We start from the raw sequence: 27837 nt of genomic DNA, 5'->3' as shown, positions 1-27837 counted from the left end.
TTTTTCAAGGACTTGGAATGTTCTGTAGAGAGTCTCGCCTTCTTGCTGATTTCTGTGGCTTGATAAAATACTCACATTTCTTTGAAAGCGTTTTTGAAGGCAAGAAGTTATTATTATAGAAAAGTTAGCAGAGTCCCATCTGAATATATTTAACTTAAGAAACTTAATAAAGGAGCCCATCATCATACTCATTTGCGGTGAGCTGGCATCGTTACAATAATGAGTAATAATCGCAGTATATATAAATTGGAGGCTTAAACAAATCTGCAGATATTTCAACATTTGATACTTCGAATGTTGACTCTCATGTAATTTTAGTTACTTATTTATATTTAAGTTTCCATATGTAATACTAAAGAGCAGGATATTAAGTCTAGTTTATGTTCTTAATCCCTTATCAACTAGAAAGACACTTGCATATTATATGTATGTAATATATACTGTACATACATACATGTGTTAAATATTTTAAAATTGATAGCTTGCACGTATTTTGACACTTTCCTCCTGCAGTGTGAATATCAGCTGACAATCTCCTGCCTTTCTGTTTTTTGCCTTCACTACAAGTAATGCACTTCTGTTCGTCAGTGCCCGTTTCAAGTGTCTTCTCTTGAAAGCCTTTCCTGGTTTTCCTGGGTCAAGTTGCAGATTCCTTTCCCACCTCTGTCATGGTGTTCTCTGCACTTCCTGCCAATTCCAGGCCGGTATGTAAACTTCCAAGGAAAAGGAGCAGGGAAGGGAAGCTGCTTAGCTTTGGCCTATTGTGTTCATGTCTTGCCAAGCAAAGGTAGGGTTTTGGTGGCTCTTTGTGACCTATGACACGTGACCCTTGATATAGTTTGTTAAAAATTCAGACACCACTGGGATCAGATAGATGCCTGTAGTGAGACTCTTGGGCCTGTGCATGCCCATGAGCAGGTGCTCTTCTCTGCATGATACATAGGAAGTGCTGAAACATGGTCAAAGTGGGTTTTTTTCTTGAGTAAAGTTTTTTCTGCATTTGGATGGAGACTGTTGTCTTTTGGATTCATACTGGCAGTTGCTTCTACAGTTGGAATCGTGAGGCTGGCCTCACCAGGATTGACTGTAACTTCAGTTCCTGTTCTGATGCTGTACTGCTTTCAGTTTTCTTTCTAACTGGCCCACCAGGAGCAGATGATCTCATTTTGTTCACCTCAGTCACCTACGAGAGAAATGTGTTCTAGGAAATTTTTAATTCTTCTTATTTTGGTGTACGATGGTCCTATTTTTAGCGTGTTATGATAGATGAGACTGAAACAGTTTCACCTCTGGAAGTTACCCTGCAATAGAGGTTTTATTGAAAAAATGACCCAAATATTTCATTTTAGAAAATTTTAGCAGGACTGTATATAGAGCATTTTGCATTTGCATTTTACTACCCTCAGCACTTATATGTACAATAAGTTAAACATTATTTTTTTAAAAGAGGACCACTATCTAAATTGTGAACAAGGGAGGCATGTTTCATAGCAAAATATTTCTATTTGTGAAAATCAGGTAGCCATAGAGAGCATTTTTGAAAATTTTATTTGTCTCTGTATGATCTTTTAAAAATTGGTCTTCATGTTGTTCCCTTCTGTGATATCATCTGTGCAATGAAAATTAGGATTTTTGAGCCCGGCGCGATAGCCTAGCAGCTTAAGTCCTTACCTTGAACCTGCTGGGATCCCATATGGGTGCCAGTTCTAATCCTGGCTACCCCACTTCCCATGCAGCTTCCTGCTTATTGCATGGGAAAGCAGTTGAGGATGGCCCAAAGCCTTGGGGACCTTGGGAGACGCAGAAGAAGCTCCAGGCTCCTGGCTTTGGATCAGGGCAGCTCCGGGCATTGTAGCCACTTGGGGAGTGAATCATCGGATGCAAGATCTTCCTCTCCGACTCTCCTTCTCTCTGTGTATCTGCCATTCCAATAAAAATAATAACTCTTGGGGAAAAAAGAAAGAAAATTACGACTTTCACACACAGGGTTTGGCAAATTAATGTTTTTACAAACTCTTTTCTTCAAGAGTGTAAAGGAATGGGACACAGTCCTTGGCTCACATTGTGGAGCCCCGTTTCTGCCGCAGATGTCCTGTGTTAGTGAACAATTCATTCTCTCCAGCACTTCTAAAATGCCTAGAGTATGCAGTACACTTTTCTGGATTTTGTTTTGTAATTAATTATCCAGTGATATCTGTGTAAATGAACTTATGTTAAAATAACAAATCACTGGGTTACTAGATTATTTGTGGAGAGGTATTTCTTCAAATGGCATATTGAGCACCAAATTCAATGAGGATTTCAAAGAACTGTCTTGGACTTGCCAAAACAAACACAGAAGGAATCAAAACACAGGAATAATTTCTATGAGAAATATAGCAAAAAATGTCACAAATCAAATGGTAAAACAACTCAATAAAGCATTTCAGAAAGCAAATTTAAACAAATACTCCCAAGCAACGGAAAATTTTAGATTTTCTTAACACCTTATGGAAAGACTGCATTTTTAGGGAACATTTTATTTTCTGCTTCATCGTTTTAATGGTAGAAATGACTCAGTGAAAATGGCAAATTGTCGAATTTTTTTTCTTGTTAGCTTACATGTTATTTGTACGCAAAGTACTTTTCTCTCCGTGCTTGTCAGGAATAACTTATTGACATGCCAAAAAGAAGATGTTATCATCGCTTGATCATTGTTATGATGCTTGTAATTATAACTGTCACAATATTCAAACTTAAACCACGATGGTGTCCAGAAGGCTATCACCTAACATTTGTTCTTCAGGCATGTACCTCAGTCGAGCTTTCTGTAACTGTCTGAGTGTCAATATTCCTGCTTGACTAGTAAGTATTTCCTGAAATGTGTATAGAACTAGACAACACTCAGTAGGTTGTTGGAGTTGACATCCACTACTTGGATCTCCAGTCTTCCACATTATAGTGTTTATGATGAACTCCAGAGAAATATGACAGGCATGAGAATGAACTAAAGAGAATAGAGTCTTCCAGTACAAAATGATATACTACTGTTAGGGAAGAGTCTTGTTTGATAGATTAATCATGAGATGAATTGTAAATATTGCATGTGCTAATTATAATAGTTTATGGAGATAAAAGAGCAGATGAAGTGTTCCCAGCACGCTCAACAAATCAGAGGCTCTTTACATGTTGATGGACTTTCTTCTTTAGGGCCAATACTCATGAAAGCCTGAAGATTGCAGAAACTGTTATTGTCATACTGGATTTCTCTGCTCTTTTACCAGCTTGACATCTGCTTTCCCCCACAAATTTCTTTCGTTTAGATTGTGTCTGCTGTGGATGATATATATTACCATGATGAATAAGGGAACAGTTCCTGAGGTAGTATTAGGGACCCCAAGTGAAAAAATAATGTGCTCAATAAAAACTGACATCAAAGGACCCTTTTTAGAATTCTGTTGGATGTTCAAGTAATATGGGTTATGGATGTTTCTAAACTCACTTTTACGTGGGAATAGTTAATATCATGTTTAACTCTGTGTCCTTGAAAGAAGAAAGTCATTATTGACATTTATTTATGCACTTACCTGGAAATATTTTTGTAAGTAGTAGGGAAGAATAGGGAATTGGAAAGATGCAGAGATTGTCCTAGAAGAACTTGAAATCCAGAGTGATAGCTAGTATGGCAGGGAAACTATGGAATACTAATGAAACAGAAAACAGATGAATTTATCCCATCCAGGACTGTGTACTTATTTTATATGTGATAATAACATATAAATAAATTACATGTATTTAAATATATATATATATATAGATAGATAGATAGATAAATTTTCCCTGTTCCATGACTTTGCTTCCTTTACCTATGGTCAGTTGTAGACTAAAGATTATTAAAATTCCACAGATACATAGCGACTAATTTTTAAGCAGTATAGTTTATAATAGTGTAATTGTTCCATTTTAATCTTACTTTGGTTAGTCTCTTACTGTACCTACTTTTAAAATTAAAGCTGTTCATATGCATGTATGTATAGGAAGAAATATATATTTGGTTGGTGTTATGTGCTGTTCAGACTTTTGGTTACAGTCTTGCAACACATGCCCTGTAGATAACAAAGGACTATACCATACTTCACTGGGAATATGCATATGTAAGGACTACATAGAAGAGATATGTAATATTTATGTAACAGTAGAAACCACCTTTAAAAAATTTTTTTGATGATGTTTACATAGTTGATTAGGGTGGAAAGGGTCAAGGGCTAGAGGAATGTGGGTGAGATCATTGCTTCCACATTCTCCTTTTGTCTTCCTGCATTTGGGGAAGGGGAAGTTGCGGGGAGAAACCTGACCCAGCCTCCCAACCACCTCCATACCTTGGGATGTGGAACAGCCACCCGATGTCTTCCCAGGGTCCTCGATGTGTGGCATGCTCTGAGATCCCACTCAATTAGTTTTGATAGTTCAATAGTTCTGAATTGCTGTCAATATTACCGCTCCGAGTTTGATGAAATCCCTCTAGGATCCACTGGCTGATATAGAGGGGTGCCACATTTTCCCTAATGGGCCCACTCCTACTCCCAGAACTTGCTCTCTCCAGGTGGTTCTGCAGTTCAGCTTGACAGAATTTGCTTCCAGTGCTGGCATCTCCCAGCTGATGCTGAGGCAAAACCCAACCAACTCACCCACTCTGGCTCATGCATGCACCACTGTGTACAATCAGCCCAATTGGCTTTCCTCCAACCCAGCTCACGTGCAGGCCAACAAGCATTGTGTCACTGCCTGGCCTGGTCTACCATATGGTCTACCTGAGCCATGTGTATGCTGGTGAGTACTGTAACCTGGCCTGGTTTGAGCTGCTCAAGACCAAGGTGCTCCTTGCCTTAGTTCTTAGGCTCACCTGCAGGGACTGCATCGCAACAGAGTTGCTCAAGCTCCTCCATCAGAACCCCTTGCAGTGCAAGATCTCATGTACACCCAGCCCTACTTAGGCCACGTCCTGTACTAGCAGGAGCAGTGGCCTTTTCTTGACTGGCTTATAGCCATTCCTATTCTTACTGTTGTGTGCTACAGCCCAGGAAAACCTGTATGTGTGACTTAGCAGGGGCAGAGACCGAACTTAGCCAATCTTATACCCACCTTGGCTCTCATGAGCACCAGTTGGTGCTGGAGTGTTGCCTAGTCTGGCACAACCCAAACCCAGTTCACACTTGTGCTGAGGAACACTGTAGTCATGTCCAGAACATATTGCAGCTCCAATTCCAGCCCTTGCACTCACCAGTGGGAACCACAACCCAGCCAAGGCATCCGCTTAGTTTCCCAACCAGGCCTGTTCCCAGCTATAGATCTTGCATGTGCCAGTGATTGCTGTGATCTAGCTTGGCATAACCTCTTACCTGCCCTGGCCTTTCCTTGTGCAGGGGCCATGCTAATCTTCTCTGTATCGTTCCAATTTTGGTATATGTGCTGCTGAAACGAGCACACCTGTCTTGGCCTTTGCCTTCTGATGCTGCAGCCTGGTCTGGCCTGGCCAGCCCCCAGTTCAAACTCTTACTGGTGGGTACTACATCTAGCCCTGTTCAGTCTGCTCCCATCCCTGGCTCATGCAAATCAGTGGGTGTGATAGTCTAGTCTGGTGTGACCTGCATTCTAGCCTGGCTCCTGCATATGCCAGTGGACTAAGGTTTGCTCGGCTCTGCCCAGTCTGTCCCCTTCTAAAACCAGCCCACATTCTAGCTGATCGGTGAAGATACCTTGCCAGGCCTCACCAACACCAGGAGGAGCTGTGCCCACCAGAGGAATTTTCCCAAGCTTCTCCCACCAGGCCCACTCACAGACCCAGATTTCACGCTTGCTAGTGGGTGCTAGCCCTTCCCTGGCATAGCCTGCCCTCTCCGTCATGGCCTTTGTATGAGTTGATGGATGATGTGACCTGGCATGCTCCACAGTCTGTTTTTAGGTGCACATGTGCATGCTGCAGCTTGGGCCTGCACAGCCTGTTCCCATGTCCAGTACCCGTGAGTGTTGGGGGGTTCCATGGTCATGCCTAACTCAGCCCATCTCCACCACCAACTTTTTTTTTTTAAAGATTTATTTTATTTTTATTGGAAAGTCATATATAGAGAGAGGAGAAGAGACAGAGAGGACAATTTTCTGTTCGTTGATTCACTCATAAGTGGCCACAGTGGCCAGAGTTGTACTGATCCAAATCCTTGAGCCTGGAACCTCTTCTGGGTCTCCCATGTGAGTATAAGGTCCCAAGGCTTTGTGCCGTCCTTCATTGCTTTCCAAGACCACAAGCAAGTATTAGAACTGGTGCTCATATGGGATCTCAGCACAGGGAAGGCAAGGACTTCAGTTGCTAGGCTACTGTGCTGCTTTCTCTCCCTTCCCCCTGACAACTCTAAGCTAACTAGCAGGAATTGCAGTTCCTCAGGGCTAGGCCCACATATCCCCCATGGAATCTGGCCTCAGACCTGTTTCTCTCAAATGCTGGTTAGTGTCATGGCCTGGTTTTATATTACCTGTCCCCTATTCCAACACTCACTGGTAGGTTCTGTGATCTAGTCCTGCAAGACAGGCCCCTAGACCTAGCTTTTGTTAGGGGTCGTGTGTGGTGGTCATCAGTGTTTTATGCTATCTAGCCCAGTTCAGTTCTCCCACGTGGACTGGTGCATTGACCTGACCCATAAAGGTCTTCTGGCCTCTACCCTCCAAACCACCAGGTTTCAGTCCCCATGCTTATCTGCAAGAATAGTAACCTTGTCATTGGAAGTCCTTCAGGAGACATGCCTCACCTACAACATACTGTCACAGCGTGAGACAACACTCTTCCTCTATATTCTCTTTTTCCTTTCCCTAATCAATCCACAACCTGTGTGCCCAGGAGCACATTGATTCTCCAGCCCAACCTTCAGGAGCCCATTGGATGGTGTGTTGAGCCACAGCTCCACTAGCCCATCAGATTCCCAAGCTACTGGCCCATGTGCTGTCCTGGTCCCTTAACCACCCTCCTCCTGCCCACATACACTCACACACCCAAGATCCAGGCCCATTGAGGTTCTCCTTTGCTGGTCCAGCAGCACATCAGGCCAGCATGCCGGCCTGGGGCTTTCCTCTCCTTTCTCCTCATGTCGCCCAGGACTAAGCATACGAGGAAATCTCCAGTTTTCTATGCCTTCCTAGATCCCAGCTTGCAGTTCCCCACATGCTCCATCAATGTTATGCTCCCTAGACTCTCTTCTCCACCTCAACACAAGGTCACATCCTCAGGACCCCGGGATTCAGTTCTACCCTCCCCTACACCAGGCAGGCTTGGCATGAGAATGGTGGTGGTCACTGCCCCCTTGAAAAGCCACCTTTTTTTAAAGACATATTTAATGACCAGTTTTAATTAAATGTGCAGCGAGTTTTCTTTCATTAGACTGTTTTAGTTGTTATTTTTTTTTTTTTTTTTGCCTACTTGAGACTCTACTGAGCTAATCTAAAACCAAGAGTCATGAGTCTTTTTCTGGGTCTCCTGTGTGTGTGCAGGGACCCAAGGACTTGAGCCATTCTCTGCTGCTTTTGCAGACCATAGGAATGGAGCTGGCTTGGAAATAGAGCAACCAGTGCACAGACTGGTGCCCATATGGGAGGCAGTACCAGAGCCAGAAGCTATGCCATGGTGTTGGTCCTTCTGTCAACCCTCTTGATGTCAGCCCCTTTTCTCTGTTTCACTGCCTTGACTACCGCATATGATTTTACTGTTTCCTTCGCATTTTTGGGGATTTTTTTATGTATAGCATACATCTCCTTAGGAAAACCTCTCTTGACGGTCACTCTATCTCCTTCATTCATACATCTAGAGCAGTCTTGTTGCTCAGTAAATTTGTGATGAATGAAGTGGAGTAAAACTCAGTTCAAGCTATTCTTCTTTCTATACCACTCACATTCTTAGATTTCTGAAGCTATAATGTGTGAAGTTGACATAAAGTGTTAGGGGTCTTGTTCTAGTCGTAGATGATTCAGGGTGGAATGAGTAGAAAAGTTTGAGGTATAGGTCTAGGTCAGCTTGTGGTCCATCTTTGCGCCTATAGTAACTACTGTCTTACTATTTAACCCAGTGTGTGTGTGTGTGTGTGTGTGTGTGTGTGTGTGTGTGTGTGTGTGTGATACAGGGATTGCAACAGGAATGATAAGATCCATCACAAGGATGGTGGTCGTCATGTGAGTTAGGACACCACTTGGCACAGCCGTGTCTTACATATCAGAGTGCCTGGGTTCCTCTCAGCTCTGCTCCTGGTTCCGTCTTCCTGCTTACGCTCACCCTCAGTGAGACAACAAATGACAGTTTAACTGCTTTAGTCTTGACTTCAGCCTGGACCCAGCCCTGCTGTGGGAAATATTTGGGATGTGAGCCAGCAGATGGGAAGTCCCTATGTCTCTCTACCTCTCTTTCTCTCCCTTCCTCTCTCTCTTTCTCTGTATTTCATATAAATTAAATAAATAAATAAGAAAATTAAAAAATGCTTCTTAGGGTGGTGGTGTTGAAAATTAAATTAGATAAGGTATGCATAACAGGTTTGTACAGCACAGGGTTCCCTTTCTTCCTGTGGATATTGTTGTCACCATCGGAATATTATCGTGATTTAAGGATTTCGTTATCAAAAAGTGATGATGGAATGAATTAATTTTATTTTTGTTTACATATTTAAAACACCTTCCTTTGTTCTGAGGGTGGTAATGATGGGGAGGGTGTTATTTTGCTTGATTCTTTTTTTAATTGCTTATTTGAGAAAACAGTAGAGACTTAGAAAGTGAGTTGAAAGTAAGAGCATGAGCGAAAGAAAGTGGAGAGCTCTTGGAAGAGCAGGCAGTCCCATTCACTGTCTACCCCCTCAAGTGCCTGAGACATCTGGGTCTGGTCCTAGAGCAAGGCTGGGAACTGGGAATGCGGTTCAGGTCTCTCACGTAAATACTAGAAATTCAGTTACTTGAGCCATCACCACTGCTTCCCATTGAGGGTATCCTGCAGTAGGAAAACGGAGAAAACAGCAAGAGCTGGGATTTGAAACCAATTATTATGACACAGTTGTCTTAACTGATAAACTAAACTTGTGTTCTTTTGATTCTTTATCTTCTTGTTTATCTTCATGTTGTTTCTTGGCCAATGAGTATTCACAACTCAATTTAAGACTAAGAAGAAATGAAAAATGGCTTATCGAACACTAAACACATAGTTTATTACCTTATGACAAGCTGATACTTTATATGCCAGCTTCTCCTGCCGCGTTTGGATCTAAGGGAAGATCATTGTTTTAGTTTTATTTGATTTCGTACTATTTTTAAATTTAATTTATTTATTTCTATTGGGAAGTCAGATATACAGAGAGGAGGAGAGACAGAGAGGAAAATTTGTCCCCAAGTAGCCACTGTGGCCGGAGCTGAGCTGATCTCATGCCAGGAACCTGGAACTTCTGGGTTTCCCACATGGGTGCAGAGTTCCAAGGCCTTGGGCCATCCTCTACTGCTTTTCCAGGCCACATGTAGGGAGCTGGATGGGCAGTGCAACGTCTGAGGCACGAACCAGTATTCATATGGAATCTTGTTGTGTGCGAGGCGAGGATTTCAGCCATTATGCTACCACACCCAGCGCATTTTTTTGCTTATGTTTAAACCCTAGCTTTTAGTCAGTGTCTTTCCCCACCTTGGATCCTTCCAGACCCCAATGCATAATACACCGGACTCCTCTGATGGTCTTGGCAATCCTGAGGTTTCCCTGGTTTTTCATTACTGTTAACTTCTCTTCCTCTTCGTGCCTCTACTTCATTCACAATCAGTCTTGCTCTGCTTTGTAACATGGCTTGTGCAGAAAAGAGCTATTACTTATGTTTTTATTATTATTTAATGTTTCCCATGTTTATTTTTTTTTTCCACAAGTTATATTATCAGCTCTTTTACAACAGGGGTTATATCCTGTTCTTAAATTGTCAAGTCAGACCTCACAATATTCTGACTTGTTGACTTCTAGAATGTGTAAAACAAATGCATTTATTAACGTTCCGGGTTATTTGTGTTGCCTGAGTTTTATAATATGTAATAATGAGGCTCAGTCCCAAATAAATTATTGCATGCATCAAAAATGTTTAAATGTATACAGTAAAAATTGCTCACTTATTTATTAATTGAGGTTTTTCAATAGTAGATTTACCCAACCTCCTCCCTGCCTCTTTATTTCTTGTTATAAATATAATAACAAGGCAGTTTTTATGATAAAGGAATATATAAGATAGATAATAAAAGACTATAGCGGTTGCTGGAATGTTTTAAAAGACTCCTGAATTTAAGTGGTACCTTTATTTAGCCAAAGAAGCTGAACAACTTTTATAGAATTTGTCTTCCTAAGTATCCCTAAGACAAACCAGGATACTGATGGCTGCGTCATAAATGGATTTTAAGAAACCTGGCTCCTGCTAGAGAATGCTCAGCAGCAGGTCTTACCTATAGTACTTGAACCCTTGCCTTCTCAACAGTGTTCTTTACACAGTGCCCCCAGTATAGAGGGCTTTCTGACCATCACAAACAAGTCAGGAAAATTACATGGTGGGAAAACGGTAGTTACCTGATTAATTGTTATTGCACCATGAGTTGATTTTTGGGTAACTGGATACTCAATTGAATGGCCTTTAAATTACTCAGCACAAGAACCTAGGAAATTAAATGATTACATTCTTTCCTTTTAGATTAAGGTCCATTTTTGGTTTTAGTTGTTACATGTAGCAATGGAAACATTTTGTTATATGTTCTTGAGGTTTTTTTTTTTTAATTTTTTTTACTTATTTGAAAGGCAGAGTTAAACAGAGACAGGGAGAGATACAATGTGGAGAGATTTTCCATCCACTGGTTCACTTCCCAAATGACCACATTGGTCAGATCTGGGACAGACTGAAGCTAGGAGTAAAGAGCTTCCTCCTGGTCTCCCACAAAGTGCAAGGACTCCCACGGAGTACCAGGACCCATTTAGACCATTGTCTACTGCTTTTTCAAGCACACTGTCAAGGAGCCAGATTGTAAGTGGGGCTTTATTTGCAATGCCACAGTGTATGGCCCTCCTGAAGGTGTTGAAATATTAAGCTACCAGGCCTGGCAGCTAAAATCCTTGACTTGAACATGCCAGAATCCCATATGGGCACCAGTTCTAATCTTGGTAGCCCTACTTCCTATCTAGCTCCCTGTTCATAGCCTGGGAGAAGAGTTAAGGATGGCCCAGGGCCTTGGGACACTGCACCCACATGGGAGACCTGGAAGAGGTTCCAGGCTCCTGGCTTCAGATCAGTGCAGCTCCGGCCATTGCAGTCATATGGGGAATGAATCTTCAGATAGTTCTTCCTCTCTGTCGATCCTCCTCTCTGTAGATCTGACTTTCCCATAAAAATAAATAAATCTTAAAAAAAAATACAGAAATGTTAAGATACCAGAACTGGTGGTATCTGGTATATGATACTCAGCTAGCAAGGAAGATTTTACAACTTAGGTTTTCACATGCAAGGCAGGGCTCTGGACAGGAAAACAAGTGTATTGAGGAATTACATTGAGATACTGTGGATGGAGTGTGGAGGGCTAGGGAGAGCTAGTCCACCCACAGGTGTACTTTCAAGTAAAGTAGCTAGCAGCCACCAATGGCCTTCCAATATAAATAGCAAGTTAAATCAGTCAAACCACATTGAGTTTCTTGGTTGCACTCGCTATGTTTCAGGGACTTGAAGGCATGTGTGTCTAGTCTGTGGACAGTACAAGTACAGAACATGTCCATCATTGCAGAAAACAGCACATCACAGAAAGCACAGAATCTCAGATCCTGGAGAGCAGGTTTCATGGAGCAAGAGCCTTTAAGATGGTGCCAAAGAATAAAGACTTTTCTCAATGAGGCTTAGCAACATGAGTGTAGGTCAGGAGAATAGGTATTGAGTAAACTAACTTAGCTGGAACAATTTAATCTTTTGTTGAATGCCTTGGAAGGTGTGCATTAGAATCGTTTTAGCTTGGATAACAATCGGACTTGTATTTCAGATTGCCTATCTTATCCCATTATGTGAGAAGTGGTTTTAGCGAGAGGAGGAGACCTAATGTAAGGATTTTGTAGGCTAAAAGTGAGATAAACTAGCCCAGGAAGAATTATTTCTAGATTGTATGACTGTGGCTAGAGTACAGTTCACTGGTGTCTCATACCTTTGACATATACCAGTATACATATTGATAATAATGATCAGCTTCCTACAGTGCCTAGGTATATCTTAATGTCTCTTTATACTCATTGTGAAGTAATTAGGGTATATGGAGCACAACTGATTCATTTCAACTGAGCGGAAAAGGAGAAAATCTCTAATCCTGAATTTTATTATGTTAAAGTATTTTGGATTCCTAAGCAAATACAATACAAGGTGAAGCTACACTGTATATTGGAAACTATTGATACATGTGTGTGGATACTATCCCGAATATATGGAATGGCATGAGTGTGCCTAAAGCAGATCCATTTTAGATGATGATAATAGCAACCGTCTTGTACTTTGGGTGAAATGGTAAGCTAATGATGTAGCCGTTAATTTGAATTTAGCAGACATTTTAAACATAGGTTTCTCTTACAGAGACAAAAGTTGCAATTTAAGGCTCTTTGGTGGTCTAAAAACAGCTTAATTCTGTAGTAGCATGGTAATAAGTACTAATCCAGCTTATACAGTGATTGTAGTATGTCATGTTTGTGAAAGATTGCCCAACCGCTTTCTCTGGGTTTTATGTTAATTTAAAAATATTAACCATAAAGCCTCATAACATCTTCATGCTGAGATAAACTGCTCAAGCCGCAGCTGTCAGGAATTATCTTGTTCCTAGTGGTTTTTGCTCTCACCTTGTGCCCTTTCTTGCCAATGACACACTGGGATGACAAAGCACGCCTTGTTAGGATTGATTGCTTAACTAATACCTGAGCAGGGTGAGCATGGGAACCCAGGGATTAGCCGCTGATAGAGTGATGTCATTTGTTGTATGATTACCAACTTTTAAAAGTTGATGGTTGGGGGTAAAGATTGCCTGTGTGTGGATCCTTGCCACAGCCCTTTTGCAGGCGTATTCAAGATTTCTGTTCAGGTGTTGCTGAGTTAAATATTTGAAGAATGGCTTATTGTGAAATTGAAGTACCAGTTAAAAAACGCACAAAGAAATATTTTATTAATGAAAGAAGTAATGTCCATATTAGGAGGTATGAGGACTATTTCAAAATTAGGTATGAACATATGATTAATTTCCTTCTGACTACATTAAAGTGAAAATGTTAGTACGAGCAGTTCCACACGGTTAATATTTTTAGGATTATTGTCATATCTCCTCTGAATGTGTTGCATTGTTTTATTTGGCAATTTGTTTTTTGGAAATGGCTTTTGGCTTTCTTTCTTTAACAGTGGTTCAGCAACTAGGTTGGGTAAAAGTATAGTGAAGTGCTCACCTTATTAAACGGGTGCTACTGAGAAAGTAATGGTTGAAGTATGTACAGACTAATCTGATGGATTTGTTGCTTATGAAATGTAGAGTCTTTTTTGCCTTCCACTTACTGATTTTGATATATAATTCCCCAAATTTTCAGTCTTATAAAAATGTAATATCAATGTTTTCAATAAAATGTTGAATGCTGTATCCTTTTACTAACAGTTATTAATGTTTTGTACATTTTTATGTCTGTGAAAAGATATACCTATGGATATTTATTGGTATTAGCAGAATTTTATTATAGCATGTAAGAATTGGATGCAGACACTGTGAGTCTCTTAATAATAAAGGCATACTACATAATTACAATGGCATTTTGGACTTGAGAGATCCAAAATTGATAAAAATTCATAACTATTTATTCAGTCCATTTCAAATTTTCCTATTGCTTCATTGCTTTTTATGGCTGTTTTTTCTTGTTCCAGTATGCAATTAAAGATCACACATTGGATTTTTTTCAGGGTCTCTTTATTTTCCTTTAATCTCGAATTTTTTTGTTTAATGACATTGACTTTTTTGGAGATACAGCTGAATTCTTTTGCAAAATATTTGTCTGATTATTTTCTCATGATCAAATTCACATCAGGCGTTTTAGGCAGGAATATTGCACTGGTAATTTGTGTCTTTCTCAGGAATATAGGCTACTCCTAAGTCCTTTTATAGGCCATATGAAGTTTGATCATTTGCTTAGTTGTCCTATATCAATTTTCTCTCTTGCAAAGATACTACTCTTTCTTTGTAATTAATGAGATACAATGGGAATATATTTAGCACGGCCTTTTTTCTCCTTGGGTGAGGGAAAGAGAGTACTTGATTAATAATCTTAAAAGTGTCTAAGTTATTGCTTACAACAATGTGTATGATGCTGGGCTGGGAAAGAACAGAGAATTTCCTAGTAAGGAGAGCCATAAATTGTCACACCTTCTATTTTAAGGAAAATGTTGATGGAAAATAATATTTTGTTTTTTGTTACAGACCATATTTGTAGATAATTGAATATCTTTGTATTTCAGAGTTTTCGATTTAAAAGTTTGACTTGATGGGGGCTAATACACAACATGGTATTATCTGATTGTAGTTTTTGTGTGTGCTTCAGTTGGGTATGGATAGATAATTTTTTTTTAAATGTACCTTTTTCTTTTCAAAAAGATATGCCATAACACTAATAAAGCAGTGTAACTTTAAAGAGAGATCACTGACTTTTGGTCTTATGTGCCTCCTTTAGCCCATGAAGAAAGCACTTGAGTTCCTAGTTATGATATATGTACTTATTATGTCATTATTCTTCCTATGTGAAAGGCTAGAACTGCAGATCTTATAAACACCTGAAGTTAGCCATTTGGCTTGTCAGTAAGGGAGGATTTATAGTGGCTGTAATCATGGTAATAACAAGGATGATATTTTGTATTTATTAAGTACAGAAAAAAAAAGCATTTGCAATGTAAGTGGGTCTACAGTCAGCTCATATCTGTGGTGTAATGAAAAGCACTTGGGCTTAGGAGACCAGTAGTTGCTGCCTTGCCTCTTTACCACCAGTGTGATCCAATGGGGTGGAGGGAGGTAACTGTTCACCTTCTTGAACCTTGTTGTTTTGGAATGAGAACTAAAGCCATAAAGGTCAAATGATGCTACATTCTGTTGTAAAGGTGGCATTGTGTCAGAATTGCACCATTTATATATTCTCTGCAGCTCAGGGACTGTACTTTGCCCCTTTTTGTGTTCCTGTGTGAGAGGCATCTCATTAGGGATGCATTTCCAGGGTGTGTGTGTGTGTGTGTGTGTGTGTGTGTGCGTGCGTGCGTGTATAAGCTTTCAGTTTATTCCGCACCCCTCCCCCAAAGATAAGAAATTCCCCTCTCATCAATATTTAATCAGTTTTTGTAGTTATGTTTTATATAAGGGATTCTCAAGATTGTGTATCGGGTGTCATTAGTCCAGTACCAGAGAAGGAAAAACACTAAGAAAAAAAAAATACACATAGTAAGGTGCTTTAAAGGGAGGGGGTGTGAGAAAACATGCTGAGAAAAAAAAAGACTACACTACAGAGAAGTCTATTGGATAAATCAAAAGGGTTTGTGTCATAACATGAACATGTGTCTTTCCTGCTCATATATTGAATTTCAGTAGTTGGTTGCATAAAGAAGTGGAGTGTAATGAAACTGGCAGGCAAAGTATTCCCCAGTCAGCCTTATCTTTGTTCCATTTGTCCTTCAGATAGAGCTTTTCTTGCTTTTTTCAATAAAATCCATCCAGCTTTATTTTTATTTATTTATATATTTCAGTAACTGAGCTGAGATGACCAGTGTGACTCGAGACTTTTATGGTTCTTAGCAGCTGCTTTTTAAGAGATCAAAACTTAGAATGCTGCTACATGGTATTAAGGCTCAACTATTGATGTGTCCCTAAAGGGACTATGTTTTCTTGGGGTGAGAAGAGGAAAGAGGAGAGCCAAGGGCAAAGGGTGGTCCACTTCAAGTGTGTATGCGACAATAAACTGTAATTCCCTTGTTTCCTAGGATCCTTTTTGCAAGCTCAGTGCTTAACCTGACGGAACTGGTTGCCCTTCGGCCTGACCTTGGAAAATTGAGAAAGATTCTGTATTTCCATGAGAACCAATTGGTATATCCTGTCAAGAAATGTAAGGAAAGGGATTTCCAGTATGGATACAACCAGATTCTTTCATGGTGGGTATAGATGCATTACTATATTGGCTCCTTATATTCTTTTCATTGTAGATAGTTAGCTCTTGAACCTGGAAAGCCACTATACACTTCAGTTTTATTCTATTTTTATTTGAAAGAATGACCTACAGACACACACACACACACAGAGCTCTTTCATCTGCCAGTTCACTTCTAAAAGAGCTAAGCCAATCTAAAGCCAGGAACCAGGAGCTTCATTTGGTTCTTCCATGTTGGTGCAAGGGCCCAGGGACTTGAACCATTCTCCACTGCTTTTCCAGGCCACAAACAGTGACACAAACAGTGCCCATCTGGATGCTGAAACCACAGGTGGAGCATTTGTTGGCCTCAGCCTTATAATGTTTAACTGTTATCTATCTATCTATGTATCTATCTATCTGTCTGTCGATCTATCTATCAGTCAGAGTAACAGAATGAGAGTGAGAGAGCGAGCGATAGGGAAAGATGGCTTCCATATGCTTTTTCACTCCACAGATGACTGCAATGGCATAGAGCCAGAAACCAGAAGTTTGTTTTGGTTCTCCCATGTAGGTTCCAGTGGCCATCTTCTACTGCTTTTGCCAGGTCATTAGCAGGGGACTTTATTGGAGGTGGATCAGCCTGAACATGAACTGGTACCCATATGGGATACCAGTGTTGCTGGCAGAGGCTTTACTTGCTGTGCCACAGCACTGACCCACAAATGTTTAAACATTCCTTCCATGGTAATTATTACTCATCTCCAGTATTTATAAGGTCATAGTTAATCTTTCCACAAAATACACATATGCAGCAATCTACATGTTGAATAGAATGGAAAGATTAACAGTAAGGCCTTCACCTCTAGATTTTATGGTTGTTGGTTCAATCCATACATTTAGTAAGTAAAGTGAGATCACTCTTATTTACCAGCCATTTTAACTGCATTCAGCGAAAAGAAAAATAGAAGTTTACAGAAAAATTAACCAAACTGAAAATAATGTAGTAAGTTATTGTGTTCTTTTTGACCCTTTTGTTTATAAGACAAAGAAAACTATAGAAAATGAATTGTTAGGTGGACTTTTTTCTTCCCCTCATTGAATCTTTTGAAATGGCACAGCCTTAAAATACCATGACATTTCAAAGGTGATAGTCCCTTTATTGTTACTTCAAGAAAGTATATCTCCTGAAGCTTAGTTAATGAAATAAGTTAATAATAACTCTGAAACAGGTTTGAGACTGGACCCTACTCACTTAACTCCAACCGTCACATAGAATCAGTTTGGTTTGCCTGTAAAATTATTAACAGTTGAGATTGATGGTATATTTAAAGAGCCCCCTAGCTCTAGTGAATATCTTCCATAGCTTACTTCACACAGAAAAAACAGCTATCTGGTAATAATTCTGGATTTTCAGCATTTTGTAAATGTTTTCCAACAATCATTTTTACAACCTGCTTCAATTGTGAAGTAGTAGCAGTGCCATCAAAATAGAGTGGAACTGCTTCACGTCGAATGTCTCATAAAAAAGCAAACGTTTTAAAATTTCATAATAAAATTAAAATATGTTATTTTATATGGAAACAGAGAAGTATGTTTTGAAACAAAAATAAAATCATTTTATGCTTTATCAATATGGAAAGCATTTGTAATATTCTTTTGGTTTCTTGAATTAGCATCATTCTTTTCCTCAGATAGTGTGTGTTTATTACCCCTGAGAAATCACTTGGAGAAAAAATTAAGTCTATTTTTCCCTTTATGGGTGGCTTTAAAGTTAATGGAAGTTACACCCACTCATATCAGGGAGGAAATGCACCAAAAAGAATATTTCTGTAAACTATCTTGAATCTTTAATTTGGCAGAAAGTAGATTTTTAGGAATGTAAGGAGTTGAGTCTCATGCCCTTTGAGGGCAGATATTTTTTAAAAGTTTAGCTTAGTGCCCCTCCTCTCTTTCATAAAAGACTGTTTTTGAGGTTAGGGAATGAGACTATAAAAGCACGCACATGCTTTTTCAGCACTGCTCTTCTTAAGAGAGTAAACTGATAGACAAGCTGGGAAAGAAAGGAGTAGACTTCATCAATTGACTTCTTAATGGGAAAACAGTGGTTCACAGTTGTCCGGAGGAAAAATAAGTGTGTCAGAAAGCAATCCGGTTCAGATTCTCGGTTAAAAGTATGGCTCCTGCTTCCTCAAATGTTTCTTTAGTTTTCTTGCTGAGTTCTGCTTTTGTTGGCACTGTCAGATTTCTTTCTTGACTGTGTGGCAGTTGAGGCCTTTAAAGATGACTGACATAAGCACTCACCTCAAACAGAGGTTTCACGAACCTCTGACTTATGAACACATGTTGTAACTATATATTATGACCTGTGGGTCGCTATTACAATATGTGACATATGGTGAAAACAGACTAGCCGTAAACCATCCTTCAACTTTTGCTCTATTATTATATTGACTTCCTTATTGCTTAGTGTTGTGTCAGCACCTCTGTGACATTCCTTTGAATTATCCATGCTGTAATCACTTCTACCTTCCAAATTTGTACTAGGTAGCAGCTAAAAAATAGTAGTTAAAGAAAACTATATGGAAAAGCAATTGAGGTGGGGGACAGGGAAGGCAGGAGAGTGGTAAGCCAACATTGCTTTTTTTTTATTGGTTTATCTTTCTGCCTGGCATTGGTAATTATGAATTAAGCCCTAAGAAGTGGCTTAATCCTTTGCACCACAGTGCTGTTCTCTGCACAGTGGTTTTAGATGTACTAAAATTAACTCTGAATGAATTTAGGCTCCTCATTTGTATTTATCCTTTTTCTTGATAGCCTCGTGGCTGATGTGGTGGTGTTCAACTCAGTGTTTAATATGGAGTCATTTCTGAATTCCATTGGAAGATTTATGAAGCTGATTCCTGACCACAGACCCAGGGATCTGGAAGGCATCATTAGACCCAAGTGCCAGGTTATTTACTTTCCCATCAGGTTTCCTGATGTGAGCAGGTTAGTACATTTAATGCTATTCTCAAGGTTGTATCCTAAATCACATCTCAAATGTATAGAACTTGGTGTTCTTGCTCATTTCACCTTTATAGCAATAAGCACAGTTAATTGGAGAATTGGGCTCCATCTTACCATACTGAGATTTGCAAAGATTTCTAAATAACCACATGTCTACCCTCTCATTAGTTAGTTAGTTCATATGGAGTTCTTCCTTTCTTTTTTCTGATTTATTTATTTGCCAACACAAGTTGCCTTGGCTTGTAACATTTACTGTTTTGTTGCTTTATTTGTTGTTTTTTTACAGAAGTCATTGTCAAACATGTTTCTGCACCTTTGCACTCAACTATTGCCCACTAGCTTATATGTGAATACTAACTGTTCTTAGTGAATCAGTATTACATCTCACTGCTTGGTTAGCGTTCACTTCTTATATTCTTTTCTTATATTTTCTCCCTCCATTGTTTTTTTTATGATTGATACTGTCTTGATAAAGGTTATGATTCCTTATTAAGATGCAAACCTACTTAATTGCTATTTCCCTGTCTCAGTTACTTAAGGACATTTTTATCACCCTTGTTTCAGGGCCCACCCTGTTTTAGCAGTAGATGGTGTGGCTCTAAGGGAACATTCTGAAATCCCTTTTCACTTTTGATTGAACCTTGCAAAACTATTTTTACTACCAGTAGTAATATTTTTCCCTTGTGAATAGGAAGTTTATTTCCATGGAACTCAGAGGAGCTGGGGTTGCTGCTGTTTTGTTACTGACTGTGTGCTTACAGTGATTTGGGAAACAGCTGTTCTTTCCCATCCCTGAAATGAAGACAGGAAATGATTTAGAGTCCATACATGCTGTACAGGAGGTCAGCATTAGTCTCTGTGGTCTACACTTGCTGAGGTCACCCAGATTTTGCTGTTGGGACAGCAGTCCTCATCTGTAGCCTCTAATGCTGATTTATTTGAATGTCTTACTAGTTAATATTTCACCGAAGAAAAATATGCTCCATACCAAATCAAGTTAGTGAGTCATAAAATTAAAGTTAGACCACCTTGCCCAATCCTTACTTTATGGAGTGAGGAAAAGAGAGGCCCTGAGAATTCGAGACTGGCTTACATTTACTCCGTCATTGCCACAGACTGCATGAAGATTAGGTCCTGTGACTGTCAATTCAGATTTTAGTTTTCAGTTCAATATATTCAAAATATACAAATGCCTGCAAGTTTATAGAATATCTGTAGAGATAGTTTTCTTTTGCATGTTGACCGAATTTCAGTTTTTCAAAAATGTATTTACTGTGCTTTAATTCTGTCTAAAATTTAAAAATCTGAACCTTGTACTTATATGTATATTGTTAATTTTTTTAATGTTGTATACAGGCAAAATGCCTATCTTCAAGTGAGGAATTGATTGCAGCCAATCTTAATTGCTATTGTTACAGTATTCCACATAAAAAACATTTTAAAATTCACTTGTTTCTGATATGTTACAGTAACACTGTATCTTTAATGCACCTGTGGCAGTTGAATGGTTTATTAATTTGGACCATATTAACATAAAGGGATCTAGCTAAATAGAAGAAGGTTAAGAAATATTGTGGCCAAGATAACATTCATAAGCAAGGTCTTAGCCCAGAGTGTTATTTGAATTATTTTCAAATGGTAATTTGCTTTATACAACCCAAACTCATATAGTGTAAGTAAGTGATTATTTGCATGAGTGACAATCATTCTAATGCCTGCAGTCTTAAAAGCGTATTATTTTGTTGAGATGTTGAAAAAATATTTACTAATTCCAAAGGCAAAATAACTGAAGTGATTAAAAAGAAACCTTTGAATTTTTTTCCATGTACAAATGCGTAGTCATGACAAAAATGAACTTCTGTAAAAATAATTGTGAGAATTCAGTTAAAGCAGTAACATGATGTGCTGTATAACATAGTAGATATTAATCTGAGAGGAAAAATATCCGTATTCCCAGCATAGTTAATGACGATTTAAAGTGGTGGCTTCTCTGGAAACTCAAAGCATCTGTGACCTAGACATTCAATCACTTGGACTTGTGGCACCTGCTGCTATCTGTTATACTACTAACTGTCCACATCTCCACTCTCTTCCTACCCACACCTCCACCCTGCAAATAGTGGAGAAAGATGCTATTTGCTTAAAAACACTTTGTCATATGTGTTAAACTCTTTGGAAAAGAAAACTCTCAAACAAGTACCCATATACACATGTATTCAAATCTTGACCACTACTTAGTAGCTGAGTGACGAATAACTGTGGATGGACTCTTAACCTGCAGTTTCTTCAATAGATATGGTTATATTTATCTTCTCATTATATCAGGATGATAGAGTGATTAGATGAAACAATGCTGGACTAAAACATCGGATAATGTCAGACATATAATATACTCCCCCTTATAATTATTTTATTTCCTTCTCTACTCCCATAAGTTTGTAAAGTACCACCATTTTCCCTCAATTAAACATGGAAAACTGTATCTCCACTCCACCTCCCACGTTTCTATAATGAATAGATGAAAATATAGGAAGTGTTTTCTGCCAAAGTATCAGTCTGATATAAATGTAAAAGTTTCTTTTCTTTGTACTCCAACTGAGATTATGCTTTGGCTTTACCAAATGCCACTGTACACTGTTGGCATCAGCTTCTTCACTTGGGGCAAATAAGACCATCACTCGTACCTTCTCCCTACTGTTTATGCAGCTTAACTTCTGTATTCCATAATTATATTTATTCTCTTGCATATTGTATCAAATCTTGCATACCTTTGCCCCATATTTGGAATTTGCAGACTGGTTAAATATATGTTCATCTGTTGTCTGCTTGCCCTCCTAGGACTGAATGTGCCTAGAGGAAAGCAGCTAACTGCACTTAATCATGCTCTATGCCAATGACTCCTGAACTCAGATGGGCCCTCTGAGCCAGCTGGCAAGCATATTGCTTGTCCCCTCTACACTAGATAACTAGTCAAGCCTTTTCCTTTCCTTAGAAATCTCTCATACCAGATCTTCTGTCCTTCTCAGCTGATGAGTGAGAAATAAAAGCAGTCAGAGAACTCCAGCTGAAAACACCATCATATAACCGCACTTAGGTACTTCTGGGTGCATATTCTCCAGACTGACACTGGTCACTGTGAGTCTTCTGGTGTTCCTTCCCATTCATAGCAGAACCCATCCTGCTCACGTACTCAACTGTATTCTTCATTGTCAGCATCTTTGTCTTTCGAGTTATTTTTATTTTTCTTACTTGCTTTGGATCATTCCTCTTACTATTCGGAAAGTACTATCATCGCTTATGTAATTAAAAAAAAAATACCTGCTCTCCCTATTCCACTTCTCCTGTCTGCTACCAGCTCTTTCCTCTTAAAAGCAAAACCTCTTGAGTGTTTGTATTTGTTGCTTCCAGTGTCGCTATTCCTGTCCTCAGATCTGTTCCAGTGAAGGTGTTCTTGTCAAGGTCAGCAATGATTTCCAGACCCCTAAACCCTGTGCTCAATTATTAGTGCTCATCGAAACATGTCAGCAGCAGTTGACACATAAAAGTACCTCTTCTCATGGCTTCTAGGATACAAAGCACCTGTTTTCATACAGGTCACTGCTTCTCAGGTCTTGTTGTGGGTTCCTCGTAATCACGAAAACCACATTGGGTGCTCTTGACACTTAAAGACTTAAAGCAAGAAGAGCTCCAGATTAAAATGTAACGATAAAACATGGTGCGAATCATTCTGACACAAGAGGAAGGGAGTTTTAAGGAGATGAGTTCAGAATTAAGGAAGATGATAGCTATAAGTATCATTTTGAAAGTGGTATTTATCCTGCATTATGTTAACTCCCAGGAATTTCTTTTTTGTATTTTCCTCTTAGAGGTTTCAAATTTGGATAATGAACTCTTTCTTTTCTGTCTGCCCCCTCTTTTTACACACACACACACCCCACCCTATTTCTCATTATAGGGGGGAAGGCACAAAGACCCAGAGAAGTTGTGTATCTTCTGACAATCACACAGCAGATATAAAAGCACAGCAAGGAAGTAGAAGTCCTATCGCAAAATCTCCATCAGGTGCTCAGCTCACCACTTACTGTAAATGCAATTTCAGAGGTCTTGATTATCTGACTTTTCAGCTGACAACAGATTAGCAGCATCAAATAGGGGGTGTGATAAAGGCAGGCCCACTGACAGCAGTTACAAGTGACAGCTGACTGACAGCTTGACAACAAGGGAGGAGAGAGATAAACACTTTTTTAAAAAATATATGGGAAGCGGAAAAACATAGCAGCCTGCAGCCACTCTGTGTCAGGGCAGGCTACTCTGCACATCAAATAACCCCTGCAGACATTTCTCCATGATTGGACCGCTTGTACATCAAAAGGTTGTCTGTGATTTGTTAAGAGATAAAATGGTAACCAGCACATCTCATTTTAAGAATGTGTTGAAATGCATAACCCACTTTTGGAAAGAATTATAAGTGATAGCAAACAGGGGTAAATGTTGCACCTTCTTCTAGGCTGTGTATGTGCCATTTTAAAGGAAGACAATAAGTAGAATCATTCCTTTGTGATCATAGAGTTCATCCCTAAGCTTTAGGTGACTGAGAACATTTCACTAAGGGTCCTTTCCTTTAGATCGCCTTGTTTAGAGCATCGCTGTTGTCCACATCTTCCATTTCTCCTTCCTTCAGTACTGAATGCTGCCAGGCTGGCCGTATAACTGGTGTGCAACAAGACAGATTTCGTGGGATTGATACATCTTAAAAGACCCACTGGGGAAAGACCCATTGGTTGACTATATTGCAAAGGAAGATTCTTCCACATTAAAAGATACAGATTACACTGAAAATTAAGGCATTGCTCGCTCTTCCTTCCTTCCTTTCTTTCTTTCTTTCTTTCTTTCTTTCTTTCTTTCTTTCTTTCTTTCTTTCTTTCTTTCTCTCTCTCTTTCTTTCTCTTTCTTTCTTTCTTTCTTTCTTTCTTTCTCTCTCTCTTTCTTTCTTTCTTTCTCTCTCTCTTTCTTTCTTTCTTTCTTTTCTCTCTGTGTGTTTCAAGAAACGAGATTCGATGTGGAACTCCGTGGTACTGGTGGGTTTGTGATGGAGAGTGCTATACTGGATGGTATAGAAAGCCACTGCTTTCTATATTCCAGATGATACAAATGTCAAAGACCTGGGAAAAGCAGGGAGATTTTTAATGCCTAGACTTTTCTGCAAATTTCAGTCTTACAATATCAGAAGAACTTTCAGGTGTTTTTTTTTTAATAACACCTGTCTTTAGAAGATAAAGCTAACCGTAGCAGTTATTCTTTAATTCTTGCTATATATCCTAATTTGTATTGACCACAATATACCTATTTTAGCTTTTGCCTTTCCCAGAATTCTAAAAGACATTTCCTCTCAGAATTTGAGGGGGGAAAAAAGCCCAAGAATAGTGGCTCTAAGTACTCATTTGCCTGTCATCAATTCCACACTAAAATTGAAGCAGAAACCCAATGCCTTTTTACCCTATTTTGTAACCTGGCTCTTAACAGTCTTGCTGCTCGGCTACCCCACAGGGAACCCTAGTCCATACTTTGGCCAGTGAAAAAAATGGCTTACAAATGGGAACTGACAGAAAGGTTGAATGACTGTGCGATGCCATGGTCATGCCATGGTAACAGAGAACTCAAGACTGAGAAGAGACTTGACTGGTGGAAATTCTGAGGAGAAAATGCACTTGCAGAGGAATGAGAGCTTTTGAGTAAGAATTCTGAGAAAGTAGTTGAAAAGTGAGCATTAAAAAGCAAAATACAGGATGTATATGAGGATTTCAGGCTGTTTGTGGAAAATAAAACTAACTGAAGAGCAAGCTTGCTTTGGCAAAAGATTGAAATCCTCGTATCTGGTGGGTCTTCCAAAAGCTCATGGAAAACCCATGGACTTCAAAGAAGGTTTTGTCCCCAAATAAACTTCGTCTAATATATATAGTTTTCATGTTTTTTTTTTTGAAGTACCCTATTCTATGAAGAAGCATGTGTTGGCTCAGACTGAAAGTTCATATGGAAAATAATTTTTCAGGTTAACTGTCATTTCTGTGCTTTTCTTTCATTTAGCTTATTCTACAGCATGAAACTTCTCTTTCAGAACAGTGTCCACTCATCACACGACACGTTGAGTGTGGAGTTGATTGCATTAGACTTCTTCCATGTGTCACCCCTGAAATGTTCTGCATGGAGGCAGTGTCTGTGATCTTCACTTAACCAGACTACTCCTGCTCCCTACAAATTAGATCATATAAAAGTGCATTGTAAGAGCATCGTGAATTATGTTATGAAGTGGTATCCCTGATTCCTGTGAAATTCCGTATCATCCCAGGAAATTTCAGGAAGGAACTACAAAAAGAACATATTATAGTAAATATTATCTTTTAAAAATGTCAAGTTAGACTAATGCTAAAGGAAAATAAAGGAGTAGAGAAGGCCATTTATTGCTTGCCTGTCCTCAGTACCACTATATCAGAAGAGTTTACATTTTTTCATTATGGTTACATATCATTAATGTAAAAAGATCAAATGTGTGTGTTTCCTGTGGAGACCTTTAAAAAGTACCCCCTTATTTATGTTTTAATGAGGGAATGAATAGATGCCATACCCCTAGGTGTTTGCACTTGGATTTGCAACAAATTGAAGAATACTTTAGGTTGAGTAATACAAGCTTTATTGGAGCTTCTGGTCCCATTTAATCACTCATGAGAGCATCCTGTATCAACCTTGCGGTAATCATTGGAACAGAACTTCATGTACAGGGGGACTTCAAGAATGTTATGGGCAAACAGAATTAAAAGAAAATGCTTGTATTCTCTGAAAGACACCCTCACGCTTCTATGGTCTGCTCTGTTCCTCCCTTCCACCATATTGGATTGTCATAGTAAATGAGAGCGTTTGGCTTCTTGCTTTCCTGCGTTCAGAGAGGACTTGCTTACCTGAATAGAAACTTAAAGGGTATCTCCTGCCTTCCTACTCTCAGTGTTTTTGGTAGTAAATCATGGAAAGAAAAAATGTTGACCACTTGGTGTCAACTCATTTATTGAACTCTTTGGCACTTTTCTGTACATTTCTCTGCACTGCTTCTAGGTAGTAAAACAGTGAAGCCAAAACTTCACTGAGGTTTATGGACTTTGCCTAACTAATTTAGAAACAAAAATGGGGAATTTTAAAAACAGTGTGAAAACTATAAATGAAAACTCTCAGGCTGTGCAAACAAAGGCGAGGAGCCTAAGGGCTTTTTGAAGAATTCTTATTAAAGAAAACACTGTTTTACATTGCAAAGCAGATGTGTCAGAACACAACAGCAGATCTGTACTTTGAGAATTGGTGGATTGATGGACAGAAGGCACTTTTCATGCCTCCCATTGAAAACTTTGTGTTTTCTGCCATCAAGAGTTCTGCTTTTGGGAGGGGGTAGCCAGAAACACCTTAATCTTTTTTCTTGCCACATGTGGTTATATTTCTCAGATATCTTGAGAATGTATTAGTGTTAGACATCTTAACAAAACTACTGCCTTTGCTGTGTGAAATAATGAAAGGCGGACTGTCTTCTTGAATATTAATCTCAGCCCAAAGTAGGAAGAAAAATTTTGCTTTTAAAAATATTAACATACCCATATTTGGTGGCTATCATTCTGGCTAGATGTGAATGTTTTTCCTTTTTCTAAATGTCATTTAAAAAGTTATAGAATCAGTATATGTAAAGATAGGCTTTGGTAAATCATTCTAATACTTAATACTACTGCTTAGACTCTTGAGAAGTGTTCTTAATACAAAATATTCATGCTGCATTAGATCCTTTCTTCTTCTTACTGTCTGCATTAAGTAAATAGACTTGTATGTGTCTATGTAAATTATATACAATATTTGTGTGTTTGTGTGTAAAAAAATCTTGTTTACTCAAAATGTGTTGTTTTTTTTTTCCCCGTAAGATTTGCTTACTTGAAAGCAGAGTTACGGTCAAGAGAGAATGAGAAAAAAGTCTTCCTTGTGCTGAATCACTCTCCAAATGGTTATAATGGACATGGCTGGACCAGGTTGGACTCAGAAGTTTGGAACTTCTGGGTCTTTCACATTGGCATCAGGAAGACAAATACATAGGGCAGCTTCTGCTGCTTTCCTAGGTATGTTAGCAGTACTGAACTGTCAGTGGAACAGCTTAGGTTGGAACCAACACTCATGTGGGATGCTAGCATCATGGGCAGTGACTCAATATGTATTTTTACATGAAATTCTCATGCATGTTGTTGACTAATGACAGAGGTAGATTTTTGCTATCTTCTGTATAGCTAGAGCATGGAAGAACCCGAGGAGCGTTCTACTGAAGAGTGTTCTGAGTTCAGCAGTAATAACAACCATCATGTTTTTCCAATATCCTATGTGATAACATAATTTCTTCCAAATTTTCTTAATATAGAGAATGTTTACTTGATTTTACAGCAATAGCTCTGTGTCTCTTTATGTTTCTCTCCTTATGTTTTGTAGTTCCAGCCTAAGAAGTTTAGGAAGACAGACACAAAGCCCATAGACATTCATATAGAAGAACCATAAGTTAGAAAGCCTGTTCCACTAGGGGTATCAGCCCCAAGAAGTCAGTGAACAAGGCCCTCGGTCTGTACAAGTCATGTGATAAGCTCCAGCCACAG

The 27837-nt window shown here is 39.1% G+C and overlaps 1 protein-coding gene and 1 non-coding gene across 6 annotated transcripts in view; one reads left to right on the top strand and one right to left on the bottom strand.

Annotated features, from left to right (window-relative positions):
• GTDC1 (glycosyltransferase like domain containing 1) overlaps nt 1-27837 on the top strand; it is a 275754-nt gene that overhangs the window by 62944 nt on the left and 184973 nt on the right. For all 5 annotated transcript variants that reach the window (XM_040971529.1, XM_040971530.1, XM_040971534.1 and 2 more), the window contains 2 exons: nt 16023-16190; nt 18983-19156. In XM_040971529.1, coding sequence (XP_040827463.1) covers nt 16023-16190; nt 18983-19156 — 342 coding nt within the window. The remainder of the gene's footprint in view (nt 1-16022; nt 16191-18982; nt 19157-27837) is intronic.
• On the bottom strand, nt 5357-5464 carry LOC121150951. The gene has a single exon (XR_005883056.1). It is a non-coding gene; the product is annotated as a U6 spliceosomal RNA (small nuclear RNA).

This window comes from Ochotona curzoniae, unplaced genomic scaffold (genome assembly GCF_017591425.1).
Source record: "Ochotona curzoniae isolate NIBS_2020 unplaced genomic scaffold, NIBS_Ocur_1.0 contig_2210, whole genome shotgun sequence".
In the NCBI taxonomy this organism is placed as follows: Eukaryota; Metazoa; Chordata; class Mammalia; order Lagomorpha; family Ochotonidae; genus Ochotona; species Ochotona curzoniae.
Note: the sequence above shows the minus strand (reverse complement) of the source record. Positions and strands in the feature narration are given on the sequence as shown.